The sequence below is a fragment of the Poecilia reticulata genome, chromosome 18 (assembly GCF_904066995.2).
Source record: "Poecilia reticulata chromosome 18, P_reticulata-male-v2, whole genome shotgun sequence".
Taxonomy (NCBI): Eukaryota; Metazoa; Chordata; class Actinopteri; order Cyprinodontiformes; family Poeciliidae; genus Poecilia; species Poecilia reticulata.
The window spans coordinates 17,484,004-17,505,175 of NC_088847.1; the positions used below are offsets into that span (position 1 = coordinate 17,484,004).

General features: G+C 41.4%; 1 protein-coding gene across 2 annotated transcripts in view; it reads right to left on the reverse strand.

The window, feature by feature from the left end:
* Positions 1-3,637: 3,637 nt before the first annotated feature.
* Positions 3,638-21,172, reverse strand: part of dhx15 (DEAH (Asp-Glu-Ala-His) box helicase 15) — a 32,462-nt gene continuing 14,927 nt past the window's right edge. For both annotated transcript variants that reach the window (XM_008435819.3, XM_081600114.1), the window contains exons 7-14: positions 13,586-13,672; positions 13,023-13,172; positions 12,477-12,585; positions 8,321-8,512; positions 7,111-7,233; positions 6,188-6,378; positions 5,343-5,512; positions 3,638-4,180 (exon numbers count right to left, since the gene is read on the reverse strand). In XM_008435819.3, the coding sequence (XP_008434041.1) occupies positions 4,063-4,180; positions 5,343-5,512; positions 6,188-6,378; positions 7,111-7,233; positions 8,321-8,512; positions 12,477-12,585; positions 13,023-13,172; positions 13,586-13,672 (1,140 nt within the window). In that variant the 3' untranslated portion in view covers positions 3,638-4,062. The remainder of the gene's footprint in view (positions 4,181-5,342; positions 5,513-6,187; positions 6,379-7,110; positions 7,234-8,320; positions 8,513-12,476; positions 12,586-13,022; positions 13,173-13,585; positions 13,673-21,172) is intronic.

The following is a 21,172-nucleotide window of genomic DNA, read 5'->3' on the forward strand; positions in this document are numbered from 1 at the left end:
GGGGAAAAGAAAAGGAACGATAGAATCAAGAATGTTAGAGAGGCTTCTTCTTTAGCCTTATCTGTCACCATCAACCATAATCTTTTCCCGAGCTGCAGATTAATTTAAAGATTACAGAGAGCACATAAATGTGCTCGCGCCCGTATTTTATTTTATTTTATTTTTTTTCTTGTATCTTCTCAGCTCCTTCTTTAGCCTGCTCCCCTCTCCTGCCCAGTGACACTTAAAAGCTTCCCTCTGAATCAAATCAACAGCGAGAGATAATTCAGCCCGACAATGTTCACAATTGTGCTGGCGTGATGGGGCACCGCTACCGTTCGCACGTATCTCAGGAGGGTGGCAGCAGCGGTAACAATTGCAGTGAGAACGAGAGCTAAGGACGGCTGCCAATCCAGAAGATTAGCTTGGAAATAAATAGCTTCAGATCAAACATCGTTTCCCTTCTTTTTTTTTTTTTTTTTTTTTTTTGTTTTGTTCTCCAGACGGTAGTAGCTGCTCATTTTTGCACAGGTGCCTTTAGTCGTTGCGTGATTCATCTCCAACTGGCAGCCGGTTTTTAAACATGCAGTCTACATGCCACCGCGCACCTACAGAACCAATCTATCAAGCCTAACCCAGACATTGCGTGCATATACTCCCATATCACAGAGAAGGCCCGGGACGCAACTGTCATAGATGGCATGATTGAATTGTTCCCTTGCACTGTCACCAAAGGGGCTATTACTTCAAATTAGCATACAAATTCAAACCAGGACAGATGGATTTGTCACATTCCAGCCGCCGTCTTCCTGGAAGATTGGCTGTGCTTGTGCTGCGCGATGGAGATAAGACACCTGTCGTGGTGCTGTTTGGGGGTGAAGGACCGGCGTGGGATGGGAGGAGGAGGAGGAGGAATGAGTGGGTGGATGGATTTCCAGAAATGCTGAGGTGTTTTGCAATAAACTTTCTCTACCCCACGGTCTCAAATGATGATGAGGCACCATCCAGGACTCTGTGGGTGGCAGGAGATTGAGCTGCAGCGAGCTGGTGATTCACGCTGTTTGGAATGACGCCGAACAATACCTGCCTTGCTTGTTCTTTTTTGTTTTGTTTTGTTTTCTTGTTTCTTTTTGTTTGTGTTCGCGACTTTTTCGGCGAGTTACAGCGCCTTGCTAGAGTATGGAAACCCCGTGCAACGCGTCTTTTTGGGACGTCATGCGACTTAGGCCAAATCAACCAAAGGTACGCGGCAACCAAAAGCGGTGCATACTTTTGGACTTAAATGAAAAGTATGCGGTTTTCGTTCTTACTTTTTTTTTTTTTTTGCGAAGTTTTTTTATACTCAGCTCTTCTTTCACATGAAGTTGGATAAAGGATAAAGTTGTGGAGAATCTTAAAGTAGATAAAACAATATCAGAAGCTTTCAACATCTCACCAATCATGTTTCATCCATTATTTGAGAATGAAAAAACTTAGGCACAATGGGAAACCAGCCAACATATGGTCACCCACCTTAACTGACATACCAGGCAGGGAAAAGGGAATAGTTACCTTGGCAGAGCGGCACAGAGCTCAGGAAGGTGAGGTGTTAAGAGATTGCAGAAAAACTTTACATAGTGGTGGAAGTTCCCCTTCTTGTAGGTTAGTAACCAAAACCATTCAGCTAGTGCTAAAATGGGAAGAACACCTCTTTCGAAGTCCAGACCTAAATTCAAATAAATCTGAGGCAACACTTCAAAAAACTGCCTCACAGAAAAGTTGGTAAAATTTTACTATTTTGATGTCAAAAGCCGATAGAGTCGCTCTCCGGAGTACTTATTGCTGAGATTGCCATGAAACGTGATTCTCAAAGTATTAACCCGCGGGGCTGAATAGAAAGCAGACACCTCCATTCCTGGAATAATTGTAGAAAATTTGGAAGAGCATGTTTCCTTCTCCTTCCCCTTTTAGAAATGTGCACTCATTTGTGTCTATCTGACATCAAATGTATTGAAGCTTTAAAGATCTGGGGGTTTTTTTAAACACTTTTGCAAGGCACTGACTGTGCTATCAAAATATAAAACATAAAAAGCTGTCTCTAGTCTGTAGCTAGGAATGCGAGTATTGATGTAGAGCAGCTGTAGGGTCAAATAAACTACATCCTTGGCCTCGAATAACCTTCACACTTGTAATAGCTTTGAAAATAAAAAACATGCAAATACCATTTTATTAATATTAATTATCCAGTATTAATAGGTGTTGACAAGGATGTCTGCGTGTCCTCATTCATACAGGCCGTAATCGCGGCGCTCGCATCAGACACTGGAGAAAATACAGCTTGGAGACATAATGATTTTCATTTGTAATTATGGCAGCGTGAATCAATCGGAAGTACCGAGCATGAAAAACTGTTCTTACCTCGGGATCAATCCCATATAATTTCCAGATCAGCTCAGTCTAATGGCTTTTCTATTGGCCTGATTAGTCAGACGGAGACTTTTTGTGTCGCTCCGTGTGTTCCCGAGCAAACGGCCGACTGCTCAGAAACTCGTTTCCCCAACAGTCAAAAACATTGGAGCACACGTGGTCGTTTCCTGACGTGGCACATTACAGAATCTGCAGGCTTAATTTAAAAAAAAACAAAAAAAACAGTCCCAAATGCTGGGTCTGGTTTCTCCGCCTGCCTACATCCAGACGCTACGGAGGTGTTGTAAAAATGCTTACTTGTTCATTTTCTTAGTTCATCAGTGAACAGTGGATGTAAAAACAAAACAAAACAAAAAAAAAGAGTAAAATACTTTTTTAAAAGAAGAAATCACAGATCTATTACATGCTAACTGCATTTGCCTGGAGAATAAATTCAAAACAAAATATCTTTCAGATATCAGTCTTTGGAGTAAAGGATTTAAACTTAAATTGCAAAATATTATTACACTCCCAAGTCAAATTATTCATACCACTAGGATTTGCAATGACTTTGACCAATTTTTAAAGCACAAACATAAAATGCTGTCATAAATTTGCAGATTTTAATTGAGGTCTGAAAAACGAAAGGAAGGATGGGTGCAAGTTTTAGCGACTAGGATAAAGAATGTCTGGAAATGAAAGCGTTTTTCCATAATCAGTTTTTTTTTTCCCCACAGTCATCCAGACTTGGAAAATGCTTCAATCAAACTCTATGCATCTTGTTAACCTGATAAACACAATAAATAAATGATCTTCCTAAAGCTGTCAGAGCATTCAATTCTGACTAATTTATAGACCAATGAGCTTTTCCATTTGCTATACAAGGCAACAAACATCCAACTTTCACTACCAACTACTAAATATATTTTTTCCTGAATAGAAAACAAGAGGAAATTATGATTCTCTCAACCCGATGCCTTTACCTTCCACATCCAAGAGGCACCAGCCCAAAAGCAGCGCAGCCTGAACAGGATCTGGCACAGCAGGGATTTTCACACCGATCTTGTTCTGAAACATTTGCAATTAACATTCCTCCTCAACTCCAACTGTTTCTCGAGCTATCAATACCCCACGTAAGAAGATTTAACGTCCCCAAAGAGGCAGGGAAAACGGGCCGGCTTTCACAGGTCGGGAAGCGAATGGATCTGAGCGAGCGAATGAGAAGTTCATGTGCAGATTATGCTTTAATTGTAATGACGACAGAGAGAGAGAGTTATTACAAATGCATTTTTTATTAAACGGAACAGCTGACGGGAAATGAGATGAACATTACATCAAAATGCCGTTTAATTACATCTGATCAAAAGCCACTCTTAATACATTAATGCCTCTAAAGTAGCAATAAACAATGGGATGTTGAAATTCACATCAAGTATCATGCATCAGACAGAATTTTTCATTTTCTAAGATATTTCTAAACCTATTTAGCCTGTTTGCAATGTTGCATAAAAAAAGGTCCAGTAAATAAATATCCCACAGTTCATGAAACATGAGAAAGCATTTGGTGCAGGGAAGGGGGAAAAAAAAGACGAAAAAAAAAACAGTCACACTGTGTCCTTCGTGGGAATTAAAAAGACAAAGAACACTGAAACGAGTTCGCATTTACACCCTGTACTGCCGCAGCACTCGCAGGCCTTCTTAGTACTGAGTGTATTCCTTGGATGAGAGTTTTGCAATAATATGCTCCAACTGTCTTTTTGCTTCACACTGAGGGAAGTTACTCATCTCGTAGTACTGCGGGGCAATTTTCACCAGCCTGGAAAAGAAGGTAAGTCAACAGTCACAAAATTGTCTCCCGTGTTTTCTTGTAGGGGAGGAAAAAACAACAAAAAAAAAGACTTTCTTCCATATTCACGAGGCGACTGCTGGAGCAAGCATAACAAATTTGGAACATAATTGTACGAGGTCACACAGGGGGAACAGAAACGGCTAAAAGGGTCGTTTCAGGTTAGCTGGTTGCTCAGAAAGACGCACCGGTGTGACTGGCTTGTTTGTTTGGATCACATTTGTTGTCATATTTTTCAATTGTTTTTTTAATAAATATACAGCACCTTGCAAACTTATTCATATCGATATTGTGAGATATGATGAAAATCACACAAAGATCAAAAAACAAAAACTTCATGCTTAATTGACAAGTAAGAATTCAAGTCTATTTTTTATCTGGTGCCGTCAATATATTAATTTTTTTTTTAATGGCATTAATGACACTAAAGCGGGCTGCACAGTGGCGCAGTTGGTAGAGCTGTTGCCTTGCAGCAAGAAGGTTCTGGGTTCGATTCCCGGCCCCGGTCTTTCTGCAGGGAGTTTGCATGTTCTCCCTGTGCATGCGTGGGTTTTCTCCGGGTACTCCGGTTTCCTCCCACAGTCCAAAAACATGACTGTCAGGTTAATTGGCCTCTCCAAATTGCCCCTAGGTGTGAGTGTGTGTGTGTGCATGGTTGTGTGTCCCGTGTGTCTCTGTGTTGCCCTGCGACAGACTGGCGACCTGTCCAGGGTGTACCCCGCCTCTTGCCCGAAACGTTAGCTGGAGATGGGCACCAACAACCCTCCCGACCCCATTAAGGGACAAGGGTGCAAGAAAATGGATGGATGGATGGACACTAAAGCGTTCCGACTAATCACAATGAATGTAATATTTGTCAAATGTTTAACTTTGCTTCCTTCCATTTCATCCAGTAATTATACATTGTTTAGTTTCAGTCCGGGGCATAAAGCATAAAGAGAAAACATTGAAGTTTGTGGTTGATAAATTACAGAATGAATGAATAAAAATACTTCTAAAAGGCACTCTTAAGATATTCCAGAGTGACAGCCCTTCAAACTTGTCGAAGCCAATTCCTACACAGAATAATACAATCTAATAAAGTTATCATAACTCAACACGAACAGAGCAGAACAAGCGATCTGAAACTCACCACTCCGGCTTGACGTCTGTGCAGGTCCGGATGTAGTTCTTGGTGGTGAGGACGAACTCGTTGTAGAGCACCCACTCAGGTTTGTGGTCCAGCACGGTGGAGGGGTGCAGCTGCACCACCTGGTTGTCCTTTGCCGTCAGGTAATGGCCGGTGCGCTCAAGGTGAGCAACCTATTCACAGAACAGACGGTTATGAAGGAAATGTCCAAACGAATTGAAATGACACTTTTTTTAAAAATTTCTTTATTGTTGACCCGCATGGTTGAAAAAAGAGCAGGTGCTTGAAACCTATTTTTAAGCCCTCAAACGACTAATCCCACCACCACCACCACCCACCCTGCAGCCACTTGGTCCAGCCTCTGTGGCGGTCGTGATTAAACAAGGCAATCAGTCTCAATAAAGGCCTTTCCAAACAAAGATGTGATAACCAAACACTGTGAACCCTTGAACATGAGCTGCAAATTTGTCTCCAAGATAAAGGTTAATGTTGACAAATATTTCAATATTAGAACCATAATTCAACTTGTCAGGTTGCTTGTTTCACGTGGCCCTGAAAATGGCTTCTTGCAAAGACACCATTTGTATCCCTGAGTAAGAGACAAATTAATAGGATTTCTTGTTATGTGGTTAAAACAAAAACGGCACTAAATGTGTGTGTGTGCGTGTGCGTGCGTGCGTGTGTAGGTGTGCTTGTAGCTCCACGCTGTGTTTTCAGCGAGTGTTCTGCGAATATGAAAAACCTGTTTTTTTCGAAGGACCGACCTCAAAAAGGGTGAGCTTCAGGGAGCAACAAATGAATACTTTTAGCTCAAATACGATAGCAGCTCCACCAGACTGATCGCCGACCTGCATGAAGAAGCCGGTGACCAGCGCTTGTCGGATGTTGAGATAATAGTCTCTGCTGTTGAAATCGCCGCTGTTTCTTGGCAGGCTGAAGCGATCCATGATCCTCGACAGCTGCTGCCGGACGTTGTCTGCTGACATCAGCGAGCGGTAGTTCACAAAGTTATCGTAGCACCACTGGGTGGACTCGTGGTCTGTGACAAAGTGGCGGAGAGGGATTTGGAGAAGCATTAAGCAGGTTAGTCTCAACTGTTAATATTACCGAGAAGTTAATCTGCGGTTAATTTATTTGAATTAATTTGTATCTCTAATTTGCATGTTATTAAAACCTCAAAACGTGAATACCAGATGCTATCTTTCTCCATTTTGATCATATTTACCAAGATGGCCAATCACAGATGCGAGCATTATCATCAATTTATTTAAAGACTCCTTCAATAACCAAAGGACCACAGTTTGTTGACACTGTGGTTTTATTGAAATATACACCGCCATTTTCAATAAATTAGAATATGCATTTTAATGAGTTTTGTTTGTCAGATTAAAGGAACTTTTGAATGTGGGAACATTTAAACAAGTATTAAACATACTCTTCGTTTATGTATTAACATTGGTCTGATCTAAAATGTAATGTTTTCATTAGCAGTAAGCAGAAAATCATCGCAATATACAGAAATAAAGTTTTAAAAACATCAGCTTGTATGTAATTGATATATATAATACGGTTTTTAAAGGTTTTTGTGGATTTATTCATTAGTAACTAGACAGGAAGAGAGAGAAGACACAGTAAATGCCCCAGGAATCGAACAGGGGACAATGACATTGACCAACCGCTGATCCACCTGGTAACCTTTGCAAACTTTTCAATAACACGATGCATTCACATGTAAATGAGTGTAACACAGAATAATAAATACATAACTTACTCTGCTTAAAGGCGTGGTAAACGTTGAGTAACGTCATGTGGTCTCCGTCGATGTGGGCAAAGCGCATCTTGGCATCATCGGCCACCTTCTTGGCCTCCGTGGGTCGAACGAAGCACTGTGGGACTAAACAAGGTTGGTATGGGCCCCCCAGCCGCCCACAGGGATAAGTTAAGCAAATCCAACAGAGGGAAGAACAAGGCCTCAAACGAGGCACAGTGCATTGCCAAGAGTTTTACGGGTGAAAGGGAGAGGAGGGTCTAAGAGAAGGAAGGACGATGGGATTCCCCATCCTCCTCCACAGTAAGCCTGGTTTTAGACGAGCTACAGCTAACATCTGACAACCAGTCCAAACAAGTGCACAATCTAACAGAACTGATTCAGTGGGGCTGTCTGGTTCTGCCCTTTACCCTCCGTCAATTTGCTCCTGGCCTGCTTAACATCGAACGTGCTTGATTGTGCCTTTAATGGATAAAAGCTGTGTTTATTGAGCCTCACGGTCGGCTGCTGTGACGGCGGCGGCGGCGGCGTTCTCAGGTGAGCTTCTGCTGCTTGCTTTAATGAACTCAGCAAAAACCTTCCATCCTGAAACAGCTGCTTTAAGTGCACACCACGTCCAAACAGCTAGTTAAATCCATTTCCCCGCTCTCAAAGACCCTCACGCTCCCTTCAAAGGCGTCAAGATTCATCTCAATGAGCAGCATTCTGCTTTGGCAAGCCCGAAGTGCAATTACTGCCGTAGCGCGCTAGTGCTGCTCCAGCTACACCTATACATTTTGTACAGACATTTATTCCCCCCAACACCACCCTTCTTGCTCGCAAACAGCTGACACTACTGACTTTTTACTCCACTTGCCTCGTAGTTAAGTTCTGAAGGCACACATGACATGTATTCTAAGTGGCCTTAAACAACTAGGAAGTGGAGTTGAAACAATCAAAATTTTGTATTCATTTTTGGGGTTTTTGCCATTTTTGAGAGCTACAATATAAGCGGGACATAATAATAGTATTGCTTCTAGCTTAACAAGTCCAATAATAGTTTTTAACTTTTCTAGGCAAGGTAAACGTTAGCTGGTGTTCCAGTTCCAGTCTTGGTATAAACGTGTATTACTGTTTGGGAATCTGGACCTGAAAGCAGCCCCTGCACATGTCCTCTGAGCTCTCTCGGTCAGTCCAGCCTCTCCTCACGCGACAGGCCAGCTCCGAGCATTACCTGACAGCATGGCGGTGATGGAGAGGATCTCGTTGGAGCAGTTGAATTCGCAGCTGGCGATGACCATCTTGGCGAGCTGCGGGTCCAGGGGGAACTCCGCCATCATGGAGCCCAGCTCGGTCAGGTCGCCGTCGTCGTTGAGCGCTGCCAGGTAGTTCAGCAGCTCCAGCGCCCGCATCAGGGTCTCCGGGGCTGGGGAGGACAGAGCGGGAGCGACGGGCTGTTAAAGCGCTCCGACCCCCACAGGCGGGAAGCACACAGGTGGCAGATGCAGACAATTTGCAAAACTGTCATTCTTTTCATAGCGGCGTTACCTGAAGAGTGCAATTTGAATTGACTTTCAAACAAAAATGTGTCGGATATTATTAAAAGTATCACGAGTACAAGCACCGACTGTCCTTTTTGCCAATACATGAAAGCTAAAATATGTGTGTTTCTTTCTAAATGTTACGCCAAATGACGTGATATGTATTTGTTTTATCTAGAGTTAACTGCTTGACAGTCCAATTAAACAAAAGAAAAATGTAAGCTTTATTTAATGCTACATCTGGATGGCGTTACTATCGTCACTCAGAAATCCCCCGTTTTGTCTGTATGTAAGCTTGGTTATAGCTTGTGGGGTTTTTTATATATTACTTTATTAGTCCCGATTATGTAGTTCATAATGTGAGTCAGTTAATAAAGTTTCATTGTTTTTATTTTACTTTTAAATAGAAAGAATCCCATCTGTCAGTGTCTGGAGAAGCAAAGTGCTTTTTTTTTTTTTTGAAGAAATAAACCTGGCCCTCAAAGGACCGGGAACAGAGAAAACACTTCCATCACCTGTTGTACTTTGAGCTTTAATAGAAGACAAATGCCTTTTAAGAAACGAAACAAACACTAAAATGGAAGCAGTTGGCAGATTTGGCAGCCAGATGCATGAGGTGAATCAGAATGAGATGGCTCCCGTTATGCGATGGCCAGAGTTACGTTCGACAGCGGCGTTTGCAGAGAAGCAATCATGGCAGAGCTCATTTTTCATCCTACACTCTGGCAATCCCAAACAACTAATGTAATTACAGGGGAACTTTCTACTTAATGCTTAAACACAAAAGGCTTCCACCGTTTGGTTAAAAGATTTTTCCTCCAGATGCAATTATTGACCTTTGGCTCCTCAGAGCTGACGCCTAATGACCAGTTGCATGTTAACTGAAAATTAGCTTCAAACACCGACTCTGGTGTTTGCTCACTTTCATTTCTCTCAAGTGCTTCTAAAAAAAAAATTCAATTTCAAACAGCAAGGAGGTGGTTTTTTTATGATTAACAAATATTGATTTAGTCTATCAAAGCTACTTTTTAAATTTTTTTTCTCCTCCTCCACACGGTGAATGTCGGCCAGATTACTTACCATTCTGATGGCTTGTGTTGGGGGCTGAACAAAAGGTGAAAATCCGATTTCCAAGTACAGCTAGCAAGATGAACCAGCGTGGAAATTCAATCTAAATGTGACGCAACTCATCAGAAAGCAAACATCGACTGGCTCGACACACGAGAATCCGATGTATTAACCCGGGTTGAAATCAATGAGGCAAAAGGCTAAAGGTACACTGAACCACGTCGGTTTTGAAAGGCGCATTTTGGAAATGTCACCAGGAAAATGAATTTGGCCCAGCAAAGTGCTGGGAGAACAAAGAACAGAACCGTTTTTTGAAATAAAAGACCATCATAAGAAACATGGGTGACAACACGGCAAACACACGGAAGACGATGCGAGACCAGAACTGAACTTTTTGGCCTATTAGCAAAAATCCTACTAAAGTGCATAGAAATCCACATGTGTACAGTAGTGGTGGCCATTTATTGCATTGGTTATCACTTATTGTGAAAATTTCTTATCAAGATTTTTGATTTATCATTGGCTTGATCAATTTTAATCAATGATGTTAAATAAAACATAAAACTGGTAGTAATACCAAAAATGTTGTTTGTTTTTTTTTTACAATTTTCCCCACTCTGTTCCATGAGAGCGTCAATAAATGATGGTAAATTTGAAAATATGATTAAATACAGTTACTGTGTTCAGATTCATGAGACGAATCACACTTCTTCAAGTAAGTGGCATCCTGAAGAAACCTATTGAAAATGGGCTCCTTCAGGAAATAGAGTTAGGGGGTTTATCTAAAGCAATATTTGTTTTATTGGCGCTTTGAATGCTGTGCTACGAGTAGCCATATGGTCACCTAAAGAAATAACAGCATTTTAATATTTATCGTTATCACAATTGTACCACAAAATATTGTGATAAAATTCGAAGTCCGTATTGCCCACCCATTGTGTGCAGTATGTGAAAAAGAAGCCAAATTTGTTCAATTTTAAAAACGCCACCAGATATTCCGTCTGATCAAGTCATGGATTCTTTTAATTGACACCGTTATTTACCGACTCAAACTTGAGCTATACCTTAACCATGTGAAATTCACGAGGGAAAGAGAAGGGCTGTTCCTTCCCGTTGAAAGAAAAGCAAGATAAACCAGTGGTCTCTCTGGCTTTGATGATAAAAACACCAAAACTCAAATCCAGCAATTACTTTTCAAACATTACTAAAACATACCAAAATTATTAATAAAAACAGTTGCAGACAACAACAAAAAAAGCCCCATCTCTAAAGGTTTATGCAGTATATTTATCAACTCCTTCAGTCAATATTGGCCATTTTCCCAGCGAGAGACCTTCAGCGCAGCATATAAAAAGTGATCCACTGTAAATACATGTTATAAGACCTGTCTAGTAACTCTCAGACTTAAATCAGACTTCATCTGCCGCACCCAAGTAGCTCCTGCGACCAGCCTGTGCAGGAGCCGCTTCCGGAGAAACCTTCTGCCCCGAGTGGATCAGATAAATAAAAAGGTAATCCTGTCCCCTTTTCCTTCACCCCACTGTTCCCAGTTAAGACTCCGCCGACAAGGCCAATCCCGTATGTTGATGCATACCTGCGCGTTTTTTGTGAGGAATGCGAGCGAAGTGTTGGAGGTCAGTCACGTTTCGCTGAAGGAATATAAAGGGAAGGCAATTGCTAAGGTGATAGTGCTGCTATTGATGTAACCAATTTCATTCTCCAAATGGCGTTTGCCACAGCGGACGGGGAGAGATGGGTTTAATCTCAGAGGTGAGATGAAAACTATATTATGGCGAGAAAAAGGGAGGAGGGAGAGACGGAGGTTAAGGGGTAGGAAGAGGTGGGTGGTTTCTTCGGGAGGATCTCAAAATACATACATTAGAAAATACAATAACCCGATACCTCAATTAGACACAAACTGTTTAAGACACACTCCAGACGTCTTTCTTGGTTTATTAAAGAATGCGATAAAGCGCAAAGGAGAGAGGCTCGGCTAATGATAATGTGCAGAGAAGCAGCGTGGAGCAGTCATCAACGTTGTTGGGGGAAAAAAAGTGCTGACGGTGATTTCTGAAGAGATGCAACTAAAACCACAACGTGAAAAGTTGTTAAATGCTTTCAGATGGAACTTTGCCAAAGCGAAAGCACGACCACGATCGTCACAGCCGGACTGTCTTTGTGGAGACTTGTTCCATCTGTTTGGGTCCGGCTCATCTTTTAGCTGGCAGGATAAATCTAAACTTGTGACTAAAAAGCTTGGGAGAAGAAAGTGTTTATCTGATGTCCTCTGTATTACACAAATATTGCTCGAATCTAATGAAAAACCGCAGCATGCTGGCTCTGCTCGCTCCCGTGTGAGCGTTGGAGCGATCATAGTTCTTAAACCTTTCCCCGCTGCGCCACATCACGCTACAAACGTTTTATCTGGATTGAGCGAGAGAGATTAGAACAAAGTTGTGAATAACCACAAAGTAAAAGGAGCAGGATGCATGGCTTAACAAAAACATAGTTTTATTCATCTGAAAAGTGTGGTATGTAATTGCATCCTTCTCTACCTCTTTGTTCCAGCTTAATCAAATCGGGCGAACGAGATCTGAACGACAATTTTAAAGTCTTTCCGCAGATTCTTATGTTTAGCTTAATCCGTCTTCCTGTTCAGATGGATTCAACTCAATCATGCCCCATTTCCAAAATAAATAAATAATAAAGGATTTTTTTTTTTTTTTAAGGAATTTGTCAAGGCAACTCTTGCTTAAAAATCTGTGTCGTCTTTAAACTGACCTGGAGGGTCCATGAAGTCAAAGTGCACAAGATCGTCGATGCCCAGTTTCTTCAGCTGCAGCACCACGGAGCCAAGATTGGACCTCAGGATCTCTGGATATGTGTTGTCCTGTGCCATTTAGAAAGGAAGCCCAGGGAACAATTTAAAGTGAATCAGACACAGTGATTATTATCTACTCATGAATCAGTCATATGTCAGCTTAAACAGAAAACAGGGAGCGTAGGGCATCTGAAGGGCTATTTGAAAAAAGAAACATTTCCATGCCACTAAGAGTGATGGGATAGAATTACCCTGAGGAAAGTGGAAAACTGGGTTTTAGAAGTTCATTTGTCACCGCGGCCATGTTGTTAACACATCTTAAGAAGGCGATTTAGAATTGGGATCCTGAAATCCAAGAGTCGTGAGAGCAAATTTCTCTACAGCTATAAGGTCGCTCTGGGGGATACAAGATGCTCGGGGCGACTGCAGAATGGCATGTACAAGGAGACGTCTTGAGTTTATATTTCGTGTAATCTCAGTCATCTTAAAGCCACGCCGCTTTTCACCTGCATTTCTGTCCTGTAAGCTTTCTCCGTGTACAAGCGGAAACATTTTCCCGGGCGCGTCCGTCCGGCGCGACCCGCTCTCTGCTGAGCCGAGGCCTTGCTGATGGCTGTGACCAGAAGGGATTCCACTCTGATGCGTGGGTTGTACACCTGAGAGGAACAGAGAGAAAAGCCTTGAAATGATTTAACGGGGGGGAAAAAAAACAAAAAACAGAAATGCTTAAACTGGGGTAGTGCTTTTTTTTTTTCTTTTTTTTAAAGAAAAAATTAAGAAAGTAAAGTAACATCTAGTGCATCTACAAGATGATGACAAAAAGCTGCAGAGTGACACATGCGCCCAATTCGCCACGGTGAATATATAATCTTGTTTTGTGCCGAGTGTATGACTTGGCTTCAGGCTGGTGAAATGTCAGGGGAATAAATAACAGGCTTTTCCATCTTTGCTGCTGTCAGTTGTGCACTGCTGTGTTTATCTGAGGATTCTCAGGCAACAGACGCAGATGATCGCAGCAGATAAGGAGTTGCGGGGTGGGTGTAGGAGGTGGGGGGAAGGGGAAGCTAACCTTTTGCTTGGCAAATCCGGGATCAATTACAAACACCACTCCGTCGATGGTCAGGGACGTCTCGGCGATGTTTGTTGACACGACGACCTGCGAACATGAGGACACATGATTTAAATGATCCACCCGAGGCGTCCGGAAAGACTGATGGGATCTCAGAGGTTGGATCTGGCTCGACTGACATCAGGTTCATGCGGTGCTGTTCCATCAGGTGAACAGCACCGTGCTTTTTGCTTTCGGCTGGCCGTGGAATGTTAAGCTGCGATTCGCAAACGTTCCCTAATTTTATAAAAACTGCAACCAAAGACAACAAGACGACTATTTGGTACTCAATCCTCTGTTGAAGAATAATTAGTACTCATTGAAAATGCTAACATTTTGTCATGTCATATCTGTGCTTTTTGATTGAAGGTGGTAAATCAACACGATAACTGAGTTAAAATAATTTATTTTTTACAATTTTTTATTTTTTTTTGGTCAGATTCTCAACTAGAACTAGATCTGCACCTTGGCCAACACATGAATATGGTCTGAGACAAACCTCCATCCAAGTCTCAAATCTTTTTCAGACTTATTGGGGTTCCTCCCCAGACTGCCAAGTATTTAGCTCCGTCCATCTTTTCTTTACTTCCTTCTGTTTGACCGTCACATAAAATGCTAATAAAATACACTGTAGTTTTAAGTAACAGGACAAAAGATTGTAAGTCTATACATCTTTTTTGCAAGTCAATTCTTTAGGCCCAAGAAAATATTTCACTTTTTCTACAATGCAGCACCAAACAATATATGTATTTTTTTGTTTATCATACGTCTTTTCTCCCCACAGTGAGGACTTGTGTGAAGCAAGTATTTCTTTCTTGATATCTGAAGCATTGCTATCTAGGGATGCACCAACTGTGCCGACCTCACTGTTCATGACTTGCTCTTGATTTCTGCTGTGCAATGTTGGCATCGACAGCTTTACTTTGAGTACAAGCCAAGGCAAAGCTTTGCTATGAACTTAGTTTGGACATTTTTTTAGACAATTTTTTGAAGCCAAGTACACAGTCTTCACGTTCAGCTCCGTGCTTTTCCATCATGAGTTCACTACAGGGCTTGCATGATGCTGGGGAAAACCTGCGATGTGACAATATTGGAGAAAGTTGCAATGACGACATGACTTGCCGTATTTCCTCTTCTTCAGGTAGTAAAGTAATCTATTCAGCTGTCAGAAAAAAAAATAATTCAATATTTATTTAATTAAAGCCTTTTAAAGTTTAAAGCCTTTAAACTTTAAAAGGCTTTAAAGTTTAAAAGTTGTAAATCTGGACTCATCAGACCACATGACCTTCTTCCACGAGTCCAATCTTTATGTTCCCTTACAAATTGAAACCGTTTTCTCTGGTTAGCCACTGAATAGTGGATTTCTTAAGGGTGCACAGCTGTTCAGTTGCAATCACTCGAGGTCCCTTCACATTGTGGTGTGAAAATGTTCTGACTTTCATGTCTGCACACAGCCCTGAGTTACGCTGTTTGTTTTCCTTCGATTTGATGTCACCAAACGTTTAAGCGATCGCCGATCACAGTGATTCAGGGTTTTATTTCCGACTGCATTTCTTCCTGAAAGTCAATGGTTTCCCGCTATCCTCCCAGTAATAATGCGCTGGCGAGTTCTCGACCCAAGTTTAGTGGTTTCTGCATTGTTTTCTCTGCTTGATGCCAATGAATTGATCCTTCTTAAACGCATCGACGTCTTTTCGGTGACCACAGGATGTGTCTCTCAACATGGCTGCTGAGAAATGAGAAGCTAATCGTTGCATCAGCTGGCGTTAAATAACTTTGACAATTGAGCTCCGGCCTTAAATACAAAACCTGCAAAAATTCCAACAGAAGGTAGTGAGAAGCAAGGAATGAACGGCGTAAAGAAGATCAATACAAAGACACAGATAGATACTTTCATACTTCAGCGCAAGTTCTTCTTGCCATATTTACTCAAATCCAGTGTTTGCAAATAATGTTTAATCCATTTTAAGGTATAAATGTTGAGGTTGACATTAATTTATGGTGGGTGTTTCCATCGAGGCCAGTGTTCAGATGTTTGGATGGATGGAGGGGTTCTGGACTCATCAGTATCCATTACTAATTATTTCATCATTTTGCTTGTCGTTAATGAATGCCATAAACCTAACTCTAACATCTAAAATCTTACAACTGCATTTGATAATGTTGTATTAAAAATAAACAAGACAGAGCTGCATCAAAATGCTTTCTTCCTTTAAAAAAAACACAACACAACCCAGACAGGGTGCTTTGCTGCTTTAATGTTAAGAGAAGAAACCACAACTGTGGTAAACAGTGGCACGTTGGATGTTTTTGCTGTGAAGGAAATCTGCTCAGTCAATATCTTTTTACTGCTGTGTATTCGTTGCGAGAAGGAGAACAAGAAAGGAAAAGCAGCAGTGTGATGAAAAGCTGCTGGGGTTCCAAGAACATGACCGGTGGGAAAATTGTGAACCAGTTCCACGTAGCGGTTTCAAATCTACAATCGTCCCTTATAGCAAAGACGTGCATGGGAAATGACAGTTGAATCAAAGCAAAATTATCCAATGAGTCACATCACCCGGAGTCTGTTAGCTGTTGGGATGCATGCAAACAGGGGGGAAGAGGGAGAAGACGAGGAAGATGAGACAGTTTCTGCTGCTCTCACGCAAACTTTGATGCTGCTGGGGAATCTTCTTCATAAATAACCCCGGAGACCGTCTGGGTTAGGAAACTCGATTAAATCTTCAATTTTTTAACAAGACGCCCTGGCGTCGGTGCCGCTGCTTATTAAAAACAATGTTGCCGATTTTAGTCGTCTAACATGCAACCGAAACGTAAACAAACCACAAAATTACCCAAGCGGACGTTTGACGGCTTCCGTCCGCTTTCTTGGTAGTCCTCATCATAAAACGGCGAGCGCAGAACCAAACATCAAATGTAGTCTTTGCTGATACACGTCCACAGAACCAATTTTGCACACTTGACACACTTCCTTTGTAGCCGTGCCTCTTCAGCTGTCTTCAAGCCGAGAGCCTTGGAGATTTTTAAATCCCACCTTTTAAGTGAGGATTTCTCTGCAGCCTGAGAATGCCTGACTGTTTAGTTATTAATGCCAGAGACAGCCTTTCCCCCCCTATCATTCTGCCTCTGACCTCGAGTAATTCACCTGTCGAACGGCGCATTCCCCCTTAGTATTCAAGGCGGAAAATGAAGAGGTGGAAATAAACGCTGGGCGGAAACTTATAAAAATTGGCCGTTATATGCATAATTCTTGGCTGTCGAGATGTGAACGCATCCCCCTGACAAATTATCACATTTAATAACTATAAATCATAAAGACTATCTACTAAGTAATACATTAGCTGCTCAGTTCAAAGGTAGATCATTTACTTTGGTCGAGTTTTATGGCTTTAGCGGAACCATTTATTTATTTATTTTTTTCAAAGTGACCCACAGAAACACAACGTTGAAGCAAGGAATGGGCCGATTTCCATTTTAAAGTTGTACCAAGGCTTCGAAATCGCTTCAATTGTAAGTTGTATCACTGCTGTGGTTTAAAGTCCTTCTAATGAGACATCAGGAAAAGCGTCTAAAAAAAGATTTCTACAAATCTGCTTTTTGGAAATATTTCCAGCTGTGTAAAAACATAGACATTATGTAAACAAACAAACAAAAGAACGCATTGTTATAAGTTAGGTAACACTGTTTAAAAACTACAGAGACCAAATTTGAACATGTCTGGCTACCTCAGCACTAATTAACCAGCTAATATCACCTTGCCATAACTGTCTTACTGTGTAAAGGGGTTTATTATTTATTTCTTCTTTTTTATTTTTGCTGAGGTCTGAGTTTAATAAAAAACAATAAACAGTATTTAGAAAATGTTTTTTTTATTTATCTTTATTTATACAGACTGCCTCATTGAGATCCAAGATCTCATTTACAAGAGAGACCAGTTTTGATTTTTGTTTGAAAAATCCTTTAAAGATGCTATAAATAAAATTATTATCATTACCAGAGAACTTGCTGATGGTGCTGAGTGATTTTCTAAAGCTGTATGAAGCATAGTAATATAGGCCTCCCCCTCTCCCACCTGTTGCTTCACAGACCCAGTCAATGGATGTTTTACTCATTCTTACAAAAAAAAAGATCAAATGAACTGCTTGGAAGTATTTTAAAACAAACAAGATAAGGCTGTCTTATTGTTTCTTCACTTTTGTACTCAGAAGTCAGATTGCTCAGGTTCTCAGTCTCAAATAAATCAAGGTCGTCCCTGTGAGGTCGCCAGGCAGCCTTGAATTCTCTCTCCAATACGGCAGTTGCAGGTATAAACTAATAATTAACGCCTCTGACAGTTTGAATCTCATTAAGCTTCAGGCACACACGTAGCCGTTCAATATTTATTTAATAGCACGTTCCCTGAGTGTTTGATCATCAAAAATTAAAACAAATTAGCAAATCCCACAGGAACTGAAGTCTCCTTGCAAACAGAACTCGCTCTATTTGGGTGTGAAGTCTAAGTCCCAGTTTTAAACTTTTGACTTTAAAGACAAACTACACGGACAAATGAAACCGCAGTTGTCGAGCCGGATCAAGGTAATGGGTTTTTGTCTTAAACCTTCGTAGTTCTCACACTGTGAGAATGTCACACCAACCACTGCCTGCTTCAAACAAACCTTCTTGTTATGTCTTTATCCAGTTTTGCACCGTCTATCAGGCTCCGAATGTGCTTCATATATGAACTCATTTTGCTTTACTGTAGCAGGAGTCCTGTGAAGGATGCTCCGTGCCGGCACCCATCACCCTCCTAAGGAATCAAAGAGCTAGGAATGCTTCAACGTCTGTCTACAAAGAAAGAAAAAAAAAGAAATGGACTGCCTCTGTCTGGAGTATTGGGTCACAGTGGGTGCTCCAGCAGATGCCGCACATGACACCCTCTCACATTTCATGATCGTATGGGTGGCCTCATTGACTGCATTGATTCTGAAGGATTATCCGGGCTGGGGCCATTACGCTGAACGCAGACTGGCTCCTTCCAGTCTGTTGCTGCACTGGATAATCCGGGCTTCTTCATCAGTAATATCATTAGAGCATCATCTCTGCATGTTATTTCTGGGTTATTACCTGCAGGAGAGCATGCTCTATAGCTAAAATGGGCCATTTTTCACGTTCCCTGCTGGGAAGCACAGCCGTGTTGACAAATAAAGCCTTTCCGCCGACGAAGGGAAGGAGAACACAGTGATGCGCTCGCATTTGAAGCCCAATGAAACGGATACGCGGCAGCATCTTAAGTAACATCAGGCGGAGGGCTTAGAAGATGTCACCGATGAGACAAAACTCCTAAAACCAACTGCGGCCCATTTATTAGAGAATATATTTCAGATTTTGGAGCGCTAAGTGAGATTACAGCTGCTGTTAGTGATTAGTCAACTCCTGCCTTGCTTTAAGATGATTAAACTGTTCAAAAATGGAAGACGAGTAGCTTTCCAAGAGAAATGGAGCAATGACGAGCCGGTGCTTTATGTTAATTGAGGGGTGCCTAATGCAGTCGTTAGCATGCGTAGCAGCAGATGCGGCGAACCTTAATTCTTTTTCACTACTTCCTCTTGGGCTGGCTTGGATGACATCTCTACATTTTTCACTTGATGAGTTGCTCAGTCAGTCACTGAAGAGAAGCACATTTACTTCAAGGACGGCAACTTTAGATGCCACCTCGCCAATTCAACGAGACCCTGACAAATTGAGGCTGGGGGAAAAAAAAAAGAAAAGAGAGACAAACTGTACCCTTCTGAAGTTTAAACTGGTTGCTGGGCATAAACTTCAGACTACTTGACTTTATTTACTGTATTTCAGTTCATCCTCACACAAACATTTGGGGTTTATTGCAATGTGGAATGATATTTAACATAAAGTAACATCTTAAGTGCTGTTAAAAAGACTCACAGCCACTAAACAATCATAATGTCTCCTTTAGGAATATTAATCTAGATGTACATACCGATCAACTCTCTCCGGCTCATGTTGGGGGATGCTAAAGTGAGGCATGTTTATGTAGGACTAAGTGTTCAATGCAACGTGTTGTACCTCAACTTTAAAAAGTAAAAAAGTGAGAGGACTCCCACCTCTCACTAAACAACTCCGCTGTTTGGGAAAATTAAGGCTACAGCAGCTACATTGGAAAAAGAAAAGGTGAACTGAACCAAAACTTGTCACCATAACGTTTTAAAGCAGCAGAGCATGCAGCTTGCTCTGTGTAACCGATTTACCGTATTTTCCGCACTATAAGGCGCACCAGATTATAAGGAACACCTTCAATGAATGGCCTATTTTAAAACTTTTTTCATATATATGGAACACCGAATTATAAGGCGCATAGAATAGACGCTGCAGGAGAGGCTGGAGTTACGTTATGCATCCACTAGATGGAGCTGCACTAAAGTGAATATCAACAAAACAGTCCGACTCCGGTCGGACTGAATGGAGAAGGTCATCTCCATTCGCGCACAGCATGTTCGTGGAGAACGTGGTGCTAAATGACCTGCAGACGACCTGATTCTAGACGGTCGGTAGGTAGATAGGTCAGTCAAACTTTATTAACAAACCAGCGTTCTGACAACTATCCCAGCATGCACCGCGTGCTTCTTCTTCTACGGGCAAAAATGAAGTCAGCGGCTGCTTACCGTAGTTGCTAGACCTGTTGTGGCTCAATATTGGTCCATATATAAGGTGCACCGGATTACAAGGCGCACTGTCGGCTTTTGAGGAAATTGAAGATTTTTAGGTGTGCCTTATAGTGCGGAAAATATGGTACTCATCTGAAACAATGTCAAGTTGAATATAAACATCCATGATGCTGAACAAAAACCTGCTAAAGTTCAAATCCAGCTGCTACCTGTTTGCTAACTGTACCATCCACCATACCTGTTGAGCCCTTATTTTAAACAAAAAGTCAAACTACAGTCTGGTATCGTGCTACTGCAGTGTGCATTTTTTAGAAGTTTCTCTTCAAACAAATTTGAACAAACCACTAATGTACCGAGCCATGACTTTAACCAAAGTACATATATACCAAGGTTTTTGCTTACTGTTTGTGTACGCCTTATATCTCCTATCCAACTGTCCGTTATGTCTTATCAAAACAAAAAAAAGAAGAAGAAAAATGTGGTGAGGATTTACATTCAGCCCAGTTAACTCCTTTTAATGCAATTGACTTTTTAAAGTTGCCTAATTAAAGAGAGTTGACCTGTGTGTGACCTAATCTCAGTGTAAATCCTGATCTTATTTGAGGCCCTCAGAGGTTTGTTAGAGAACATCAGTGAACGAACAGCATCAGAAAAATACAGCAAGACGGTCAGAGATAAATTTAAGGAGAAGTTTAAAGAAGAGGTTAGGTAATAAATCAGCAGCACAAACTTTGAACGTCTCACAGGCACATTTCAGACCATCATAGTTTGAACTGTGCTCAATAATCATCACAACATCATGAAAAAAAAAGAAACATTGCAGAATTTTCTGGAAAAATATAAAGAAGAAAGCGATTGCTGACAGAAAGCCAGAAGAAGTTCATAA